The following is an 11,167-nucleotide window of genomic DNA, read 5'->3' as shown; positions in this document are numbered from 1 at the left end:
GTCGTCAGCAAACTTGCTGAGGGTGCGCTCATTTCCATTAAAAACAAAACAAAAAATCCTAGCGTCTGTGTTTACCCAGCCTTGTAATAACATGTTACGATACACTGCTCTTCCTGATCATGGTAAAGGTGTTTATATAGTAAAATTAATTTGATTCTAATATTTTTGTGGAAGCTGTATATAATAGACATATTCTTTTATTCAACAGGCAATCAGCTGTAAAGGTCAGCACAGTATCTCTTACACGTTATCCAGAAACCAGACTGTTGTGGTGGAGTATACTCATGATAAAGATACAGACATGTTTCAGGTAAGTCTCTATGCAATATATGCATTGTTTTTTAAAAGCGACATAGAGAACCACAGTTCTGCATTACATTATTCTGGGTATCCTCTGATCTGTGGAATTCCCATGGTTGAACCCATTTGCATTAATATGGGAGTACTTTGCAGTTTTGGATTCTTGGCTCTTCTCAAACCAGCACTAGTATGTTAATATCCTTACTGCTCTCACTGTACTCTGCTTTTTCTGCAAGGACAATGTAGCAATTGTACAAATATCACCAGAAAGAAACGTGTGTTCTGTTTGAATTTGTGAATAAGCACAAGAATACGGCCCTCACCCTCCAGTTAATCAAGTAGCTGGAGTAAAAGAAGGGGATAGGGATAGGACATGGATTAGGGAAGGAGGAAGGTAAAAGCAAAGGTAGGGAGGGTGTCGTAGTTTAACCCCAGCCAGTAATTCAGAACCATGCAGCCTCTTGCTCGCTCCCCGCCTTCTTCCTCCCCCTGCTCCAGGAGGGATGGGGAGGAGAATAGAAAGAATGTAACTCCCACAGATTGAGATAAGAACAGTCCAGTAACTAAGGTATAATACAAAACCACTACTGCTACCACCAATGATAATCATGATAAGGGAAATAACAAGGAGAGAGAATATAAAACTAAAAGGGGAAAAGAAAAAGAAAACAACAAACACAAGTGATGCACAATACAATTGCTCAGCACCCGCTGACCGATAACCAGGCTGACCCGAGCAGCGATCTGGTCCTTATGGGTAACTCCCCCCAGTTTATATACTAGGCATGGTGTGCTGTGGTATGGAATACCCTTTTGGCTAGTTTGGGTTAGGTGTCCTGTCTCTGCTCCCTCCTGGCTTCTTGTGCCCCTCCTGGGAGAGGCAGAGCATGAGACTGGAAAGTCCTTAGTTGGAGTAAGCATTACTTAGCAACAACTAAAACATGGGTGTGTTATCAACACTGTTCTCAGACTAAAGTCAAAAATACAGCACTGCACTAGCTACTAAGGAGGAGAAAAATAACTGTTAGAGCTGAACCCGGGACAGAGGGGAATGTGGGAGCTGTGCACTAAAGGAAACAAACCAGTGATAGAATGATAAAGAAAGCCATTCCTGAATGGTGTGCAAATATACCAAATGGTGTAGGGGACTGTGACGAGTTTCTCTAGGCATGTGTTTTTCTAACACATTTTCACTCTCCCCTGTGTGCATTTGTGTTTTTCAGAATCTAATGTTCTGATAACCTAAGTTATTTTTTTGTGCAGTGCTTAATTTTATATATGAGAGAACAGAAATTCTGCGCAAACTTAGCCCTCAAGCTTGGAACAAACCAAACACACACAACCTTTTCCAGTCTAGACTAATCAGGTTTGCCTTGTCAATGACCTCTGTGATTAGACCATCTTATCATGAATTATCCTTTTCATTCAGCCTTTTCTATTTAGAAGGGTCCATAGTTGAGTGTTGTTGACAGACACTCCATCAAGATGTCTGTGCTTCATGTGGCTTCTGGTTTTTTGCTCTGTATAAAATTTTCCTAGTGTGACTTTGGAATGATTAGGTCCAAACAGGGTTTGATTTTAAAGAAGTCTTGTTCATTTGCTGCTTCATGAAGGATTATTGCACAGCCAGAGCGAACTGAAATAGGTTTTCCTGTGTTGACTAGTAAAAGAAAAATTTAACCCATCCTTTTGGTTAGCGTGTGATACTTGTTTATCTTTAAAATATTCTTTTGTGCCTTTATTGGCTTCAGAGAAACTTTCCTGTGTGTAAATTCATAGAATCATCAAATGGTTAGGGCTTAAAGGGACCTTAAAGATTATCTAGTTCCAACCCCCTGCCATGGGCAGGGACACCTTCTATTAGACCAGGTAGCCCCAAGCCCCGTCCAGCCTGGCCTTGAACACTGCCAGGGATGGTGCAGCCACAGCCTTTCTGGTCAACCTGTTCCAGTGCCTCACCACCCCCATAGTGAAGACTTTCTTCCTAATATCTAATCTAAATCCTCCCCTCTGTCAGTTTAAAGCCATTCCCCCTTGTCCTATCCTTACAGCCCCTTGTAAAAGTCCCTCTCCAGCTTTCTCGAAGACTCGCTGTCAATGGGACAGGTTGTTTTCCCAAACCTAAGAGTATCTCATGAGTTTCTGGATGCTAAAGGGTTTCACAGGCAGAAGAGCTCTGTGCACTACAGCCAGTCATTGACATAGAGGGCAACACCTCCTCCTTGTCTCTCCAGCTTGTCCTTCCTGAAGAGCCTGTATTCTTCCATTCCAACACTCCAGTCATAGGAGGCATCCCACCACCTATCAATGATGCCAGTAAGGTCATAGGCCTTTAGGCATGTGCATGCCTCTAACTCCTTGCTTTCTCCCTATCCTATGTGCATTGGCATAGAGGCATTTAATTTGGGCCCATCAATTAAGCTGGCTTATTGTCAGGAATGGCTGGAAGTCCTTTTTGCTGCTCTTCAGGTGCTCCCTTGCTGTCCTGCAATCCCTCTTCAGGCTCTGGGCATCTCCTGCTGGCACCAGTATGGAAATAGCAGAAGCAGGCTGGATTGAAGTTCACCCTCCCTTGGCAACTCTAGTTTAAAGCCCCCTTTGCCAGCTTGGTATGCCTGTATCTGAAGATGTTCTTCCCGATCTTTGACAGGTAGACTCCAGCAGACAAGGTTGCTCAAAGTGAGTCCCACGGTCTAAGTAGCTGAACCCCTAGCTGTTGCACCAGTCCTGTAACTGTTGGTTGAGTTCCCAGATTCAACTGGCCCTTTTAAACCCTTTCAAAAAACATCTCGAAAAGCTGTTTTTGAAAGCTGGAATTGAAAACTGCAGAACAGCTGCTTTTCTGGTCATATCATATAGACAGCTCTTTTCTTGATTGCATAATATCCTAGTGGTGCTTACATCTTTTACTTGGGGGGTACTGGTGAAGAATTAGGTCTGTTGGGGTGCTGAGCTGTCACTCCAATAAAATCTAGTGGTCCGAGGCAAGGAGATGCGTAATAGGCAAAGCAGTGCTTTACAGGTTCAAGTGACCCTCGTCTAAGGCAGTAGGTTAAGGTAGCTAACTAAGGATGCTTTGGATCTAAAGCAAAGGTTTGACTCAGCAAGGAATGGGCTGGTTAAATATAGAGTACCCCAGCTAACAGTATCTTCCCCTGCTTGCCTTTGAGGTCCATCGGTGCTTGATAGTGGAGGAATTTGCACAGGGTCATACACTGAAATGGCTTGAACTGTACTGCCTAACCCAGAGACCTACTATACTTCCACAGCTGGCACTGGAGTGCGCATCCCTTGCTGCACCCTCACAAGCACAGTTTGTGCTTTCTCCTTCTAGCAGCTCTTGGGTGCCTGGGGAGATTTCACAGAAGCCCTAATTTTGACCCATGTACTAACTCACCTGTGAGAGATTGCCTATAGTTCAGGCCATTATCTGCCATACATTTGTAATTAGGTGACTGGTTTAGCTTGTAACAGGTAAAACTATCCCATCTTAACAGAAAAACTTTTTTGAGCTGAATCTCGTGTTGATGAAGTGTCTCAGTCCTCCTGGTGCCCCCTCAAATAGCAAATGTGTCAGGGTTAAGGCTTACATACTGTTTAAAATTTCTCTTTCCAGTGCAGTCTATTTCTTCTGTCTTGATGTGTAGACTGTCTTGCTGTGACTTGATCTCGACTTGACCTCAAGCACTATGTCTTGGTTCATGTTTCCACTCTGTGGCTGTCTTCTGAGGATTGTGCTCCTCACATTGGCCTAGAGGGGCTGATATCTGTGACAATGGGAAAAGGAACAGTCTGGTAGACTGTGACAGTATTTTGCTGCTCAAGCAATGCCAGACAGCAGCTGAAGAGGTTTCTATTATTTAGATAAGCCTTTAGATCTTAAGTATACTCAGTAACCTGATTGTGAACAGTCAAATTATTTGAGGACTCTTTTGTGCAGCCTGGTGGTACATGATGACAAATTACATGTCCTCTGTTGATCCAGAGAGTAAAGTCTTCTGTTGATCAAGCATCACTTGAATAGGCAATCCTTGGATTTTGCTGTTTTCTTTTGAAATATATGTGCTTTTGTAGAACACTGGCAAGGATGGGGAAGCTGAAAAGGGAAGGATAATGCCTGGACCACAGAATTATCTTGAAGCTTAAGGTCCCACCTTGGCTGCTGATAAATATATTATCTTGGGCAAATAACTTAATGTTGTTTTGGGGTTCTTTATCTCCATCTTCCCCTCTGTGAAATAGGATAGTAACACTGCATGACTTCACTTAAGCTAACCATGGTAAGAAACGTGAGAAGCTTAGAATGGTAGTTCTTAGTAACACGTTACTCAATGAGACCTGAAACAGGGAAAAGGGACAGCAGAGGTCTTTGTTTCCTTGGTCAGGGTACCATTTCTAACCTGTCAATAACTTGAGAACAGGAGAAGTGATGTGTCGGTGACTTGTATTCTGCAGTTTTTCCAGAAACAAATGGGAAACCTTTAAAGATTGCAAACCCAGAATAGCTTCTTATTTTATGCTTCCCAATCTTGTAACTAAGAAGCAGCATAAGTTAATGTTATCAAAAGTGAGGCATATATGGAAAATGGGGGAAGACTATGTAACTGTTTTGGTTCAGTCACAGCTGGCAACTAAGTACCACACAGCTGCCTGCTCCCTCCCTGCCCCCACTGATATGGGGAGAACTGGAGAAAGGCAAAACCCATGGGTTGAGATGGTAATAGTTTAATAATTAAAATATAGGAAAAAGAGGAGTAAAATCCAGGAAAGACAACTGATACACAATACAATTGCTCACCACCTGCTGACCGATACCTAGCCCAACCTGAGCAGCAATCAGTCCTTTGCAGGTGATTCCCCCCAGTTTGTATACTGGGCATGATGTGCTGTGGTATGGAATACCCCTTTGGCTAGCTTGGGTCAAGTGTCCTGTATCAGCTTCCTCCCAGCTTCTTGTGCCCCTCCTCACTGACAGAGCATGAGACTGAAAAGTCCTTGATGAGGTAAGCCTTACCGAGCAACAACTAAAACATTGGTGTGTTACCAGTGTAATTCTCAGACTGAAGCTGAAACACAGCTCTGTACCAGCTACTAGGAAGAAAAGTAACTGTTACAGCTGAAACCAGAGCAACAAGGGGCAATAAGGAAATTCAGAAGGCATTGAGGAGCAGTGTTCAGGCTCTCTGAATACCAATTTTCTTGACATTTTCTACAATAAAATGAAAATGACCATATTTTCATGCATAAACTTAACAGTTAATAAAGTACTTAAATTGCCATGCATCACCAGATGTTCTGGGCATCTCTATGATTCTGTTCTTATGTCCTGAACTGCTGTTCAGCTATGTTGTGTGTGGTTTGGGTTTTGGTTTTTTAAATGTAATTCTATAGTGAAATTTGTGTAGAAATGCTACTATATACCTTTGTCTTGGGGACATCTAGATCAGATTTCTTTACGTAATAACAAAAAGAGAATGTACTAACGCGTTCCATCTGGCATCTCCTAAAGTCTACATGCTGCAGCATCTATATGCTGCTAAAAATGAAGATTTTTTTCATTAGATTTCAATAACCATTCTGTTCATGATGCATCAGTTAGAGCAGAACCTGTTCCTTCATGGCTTGATTGGATGACAATTGGGTTGATTATGCCTGTTCATATCACTATAAAAGGAAACAAAATGTGTAGCCTGTACCCTAAATAACTACAAATTTATACAACAAGCAGGTACATCCAATATGAAAAATTGATTTTTTTTTTTTATTTTTTTTTTTTTCCCTGAAGAACAGCCTTTCAGAAGATGCATGGTCCAATTCTCTCTATCATCAAAGTGAAATTCTGTTGAAGTCCAAGAATCTGTAGCTGTTAAATTATCTCTGGCAGGTTGCCTGGTTTGCCTTGTCTCAGGAGTGAGTGTTTTTAATAGCACTTCTTTGATTGACGGTAGACACTAGCAAATTGAGTGACTGCCTGGCTTTTACACAGCTTTGAACAATAACCTGTAGTGTAGACAATAGAAGCAGTCTTACACATCAGCTTTGAATCTTTATGGTTTGTTATTGGAATTGGCTTAGTGAAATAACATATAATATGACACAGTTAACAAGAAAAGTCCCAAAATACAGACTAAAACTACTGGAAGAAAGACAGTTTTCTGTGCTATAGGGGAAAATGGAAGAAAAATGGGTAACGCATTCTGTAAAGAGTAGCTTTGAATAATGGAACCAGGACTGCAGTTACTGTAATCTGACTGCAAAGTCAGATGAGTTAAACTTTTTGGTAGGGTAAGTGCTGATAGCATCAAGTTCTTCATTTGTTCCCGAGGGGCTTTCTTTTCGGGTGACCTCAACCCCAGAATTTTTATTTGATATACAGAGTTGCCATGCTTTGAAGGCCACTTCTTAAAATAATTTCTAGTATTAAAGCATAGCAATTACCATGCTTTGAAAGCTACTTAAAATAATTTCTAATATTAAAACATAGCACAGTACATTGTAATACAGAACCTCTAGAAGGCTTTTTCAATAAGAGGGTGTAGGGGGAATAAACAAAACCCCAAGCAAACAAAAGCAAACCCAGTATTTAAAATATCTGATGTTGTATAGGCATACTTGTGACATGAATGAAATACATATAATATTTTAAGCAACAAAGTAATTATATAGTCTCAGAGATATTTTAAAAAACCATTTAAGAGCTTTGTGTATAGATTTTAATGCTTAGGCATGAAGTGATGCATTCAGATTTCATGTTGACTGGTAAGTATGTGTGTTTTGTCATCATTTAAGGGAAAATAAGGCAGGTTTTTCTCTTAATTGCATCTAAAAGCTGAGTCATCTATTTGAGAGACTGCAACAGCAGAAACTTATAAACAAATTAATTTCATGTTTGTTTCTGACTATCCTTTCAGGGACTTCATCTACAGATAGAGACTAGTTGAAAGTTATGAATAAGCTTCCTGCTGCTAGTCAGTGCTGACTTTTAGCAGGAGTTGCGTTGGATGGGAAATAGAAGTGTGTTTAGAAATAATAGTGTATTATAGAATATAGCTTTAAGTTTTAGCTTCAACTTGTCAAGTTACATAAATCAGAAATGTCCCATATTAAACAGTTTCTAAACTCTGTCTCTTGGGTATTCTAGTAGTCACATCACTTTGTGTGAAAAATTGAAGTACATGCTTTTGATTAGGCCTTATTTAGTATTTCCTCAGCACTTTTATCTGCAGCAAGCTCATCACATTTTATACTCTGGCTGAGACCTGTGATGTGGAGAAAGTAACTGGATATGTCACTTCAGACATGAATTTTGACATGTCTTTGAGTTTAAGACTGCAAAGTAGAACTGAGAAGTACAGGAGTGATCCCTGTATTGTTGCTCTCAGTTCAGTTGTGACAAGGGTTAAGTGTTAATAATGTCACTTCCCTTGATGCTTGAATAATGTTTCTTTACAGCAAATTTAGTTTGCAGAGATCTATGTTAATGGTGGAACCATCATGTCTTCCCATAGCTGGCTTTGAAGAGCAAGAAGCTAAGCAGAATGTAACTTCCTAGGGGACAACAAGATCATGTTTAGTCAGGAGGTTATTTTATATAAATGTAGATGCCTGATATTGAAGGTAGTTTCATGTGAAAAATATTCTTAATTTTCTTCTGTTTGATCACACACAACATGTCTATATAATTAATATTCTTTTCCTCTCCTTGTTCCTCTGCTCCACTTTCTTAGTTATGTTCAAAGTTGGTATAATGCTAATTTTCCTGCAGAAGTATTGATGTATCTCACTGTATGTTTGGTTGGCATTTAGATCCCTCTCTCCATTTTTAGTGAAGTCTTCTGCTCTAGCTGCCTTGATATTTCCAGGATGGAATTAAAATTTGTAGATGGCAAGATAGAAAAATATTCTTGTCTACTGATCAGCTGTGTTGTCTTTCTGCTGAAGATAGTTTTTTAATTTCTTTAGTTGTGCATGTGCATGATTAGGACTAAATTTAATCATACAGTGGGTTTTTCCTGAAAACTCTTCTATTCTGGAACTACAAATTCTGAAAACATGAGGGTGGGTGTTTTTGTTATGATGTATTAAAATAATGGAGTTCTGGGTCTAAAAAAAGTGCTTTATTTTCATGGCAAACTAACTTGAAACTAGAAATGTGAATAAAATTTGTCATGTCAACCTAGTATCTTTTTAATTTACAGAATGTAGTAGTAAGTAGCTTGCTGTGGTTGGATTATGAAATAGCAAGGTAATAATACTTCCCTGTTTCTGGCAATACTCTAGCAAACAATTAATTGCAGCTATGTTGGGCATAAGTAGTAAGTGAAAACTTGTCATGCCATGTCAGTGATGTATTTCTGCCTAGGACAAATGTGAAATACAAATTAGTCTCCATTTGGATCTCACTGTCCAAAAATTTAGTAGGCAGTAGTTTAGCAATGTCATCAACATTAACTTGGCAAAATTGTGTCCTTAATGCTTGATATTTCTATGACTCTTCCTAATTTTACTGTTATGTGAATTTTTTTTTTCAGGTTGGGAGATCTACAGAAAGCCCCATAGACTTTGTAGTAACAGATACTATTTCTGGAAGTCAAAATAATGATGAAACCCAGATTACCCAAAGCACCATATCCCGTTTTGCATGCAGGATTGTCTGTGACAGGAGCCCACCATATACAGCAAGGATTTTTGCAGCTGGATTTGACTCATCTAAAAATATATTTCTTGGTGTAAGTAATAAATTACGGTATGTATGAACAAACTCTGGTTTTTATTCTCCTATTTCCAAGCCCCAAAATTTTCTTGTACTAATTGATAACGTAGCCTGTCATGAGACTTTTATGACTTCAGTGTACCAGCTGCAGTGTTAAGTAGAAATGGCAGTTTTACGTGCCTGATTTGTTACCAGCGTGGACTCATGGTCATAATAGTCTTCAACAATGAAACTCTATTTTAGTAATTGTTAGTGGATTTTCTTTACGTTTATTTGATACGTTCCTGTTAGTCATTATGAATAAGCTGCTGATGCAGTTGTGAGCACTGCAGGAGTGAATCAACTGCATAGTGGAAAAGGATGTGCCTTTACAATAGTACTGCAGTAATTAGGAGTATGCTACTGACCTTTAAGCCCTTAAGTCTCACCTGACCTGCAGTCAGGGGCACTCAATTAAGGTAAAAATAATATTTTAAGAGAGAATAGTAATTGAAGATGCATAAGCAAAACATGTTATCAGTCTGGCTCAGGGTATTAAAAGTGCTCTTTTCTCTTTGTAAATCTAAGTATTGCCAGCTGGTGAGGAAATGTGTTTTAGGCAGCGCTAGTAAAACTTCAAGCATGTAAAACTTCTTCAGTCCGTGCAGTTTTAGACAAACTTTTTCTGTGCTGGGATGATTGTCACATGCAGGAAAAAGCAGCAAAGTGGAAAAATCCTGATGGCCATATGGATGGATTGACAACTAATGGGGTGCTGGTTATGCATCCAAAAGGAGGGTTCACAGAAGAGTCTAAACCTGGAGTTTGGCGGGAAATCTCAGTCTGTGGTGATGTGTACACTCTCCGGGAAACCAGATCTGCTCAACAAAGGGGGAAACTGGTAAGTCAAAAGTAACAGGTAATTAAAACAGTGTAAAGGGTGCTTGTTTTCCTGGCATTGAATGGAGGCAGTCATAGGGTGATTGCAGAGTACTAGTTTTGTCCCTGGGTAGTGGGCACTGAAATGATCTATGTAGATGTGTGTTAACAGTATATTCTGTACTGCTCTTCTGTTTCTGATTATACAGGAGAACACTAAGTTTTCTTCTAATGCTGCTTTTCCAACTGAAATAGCACAGAGTGTAAAAGCTAAATAAACTTTGCACTTTAATCTCTATCTCTGAAATGTTCTCCTGAGACATGGGGACATCTGGAAGTTACTGCATGGGGAGCTGTCTTTTGCAGTGCTATCTTAAAAGGAAGAGTCCACTTGTATGCAAAAACAAGTTTGTATAACACTGTTTCTATTTGATTTACCTGCTACTAGGAAGATAAGAGAACCCCTGCTAAGCAGATTCCTGTTTTATTCTTTGAAGCAAGATGGCCTTTGCTGCCACAAACCTGTGGCGTGCATAACTGGGAAAGGGGTTTCCATGAAAACATGTCTGCTTTTCATAGAATCATAGAATGGTTTGGGTTGGAAAGGACCTTATGATCATCTAGTTCCAACTGCCATGGGCAGGGACACCTCATCCTAGACCATGTCACCCAAGGCTCTGTCTGACCTGGCCTTGAACACTGCCAGGGATGGAGCATTTACCACTTCTTTGGGCAACCTCACAGGTGCCTCACCACCCTCACAGTAAAGAACTTCTTCCTTACATTTAACCTGAGTTTTCCCTGGTTTAGTTTGAACCCATTACCCCCTGTCCTATCACTTCAATCCCTCATGAAGAGTCCCTCTCCAGCATCTTTGTAGGCCCCCTCCAGATATTGGAAAGCTGGTATGAGGTCTTTCTGTAGAAGATGGGAGGGATTTCCCATAGCTCTCTTGTTCTTTTCCCTTCCCAAGATCTGTGGGGCATATGAAAAAATGCTACCGTCTCTCATCCTTTTCCCCTGCTCTCAAAGCGGGGGGAGAGGGGAGTGGAGAGAATTAACTGCCACCATATAGAAGTAGCCCAGCAAAATACATAGACAACCATATTTTCAGTAAAACAGATGAGCTTCCCCGGAAGTCCTCTTTGGCTTCTAGGTAGGTTAGAATGCTGTTCTGCCTGCAGACCTGGAAAAGCCTGTTCTGTTCTTTGTTAGGGTTCAAGAAGTGGGAGGATATTCAAGGGTCATCTTCACAGCAGCTGAAGATGCCCCTTTTGTAGCTTTATAATCAAGCTA

General features: G+C 40.3%; 1 protein-coding gene across 1 annotated transcript in view; it reads left to right on the top strand.

The window, feature by feature from the left end:
* Positions 1-187: 187 nt before the first annotated feature.
* Positions 188-11,167, top strand: part of PELI2 (pellino E3 ubiquitin protein ligase family member 2) — a gene marked incomplete at its 5' end in the record, with an annotated part of 14,439 nt that continues 3,459 nt past the window's right edge. Inside the window, 3 exons of the mRNA XM_010010819.1 lie at positions 188-310; positions 8,832-9,029; positions 9,705-9,893. Coding sequence (XP_010009121.1) covers positions 188-310; positions 8,832-9,029; positions 9,705-9,893 — 510 coding nt within the window. The remainder of the gene's footprint in view (positions 311-8,831; positions 9,030-9,704; positions 9,894-11,167) is intronic.

The sequence above is a fragment of the Nestor notabilis genome, unplaced genomic scaffold, assembly GCF_000696875.1.
Source record: "Nestor notabilis isolate BGI_N333 unplaced genomic scaffold, ASM69687v1 scaffold14043, whole genome shotgun sequence".
NCBI lineage: Eukaryota > Metazoa > Chordata > Aves > Psittaciformes > Psittacidae > Nestor > Nestor notabilis.
This window is presented reverse-complemented; position numbering and strand designations above follow the sequence as displayed.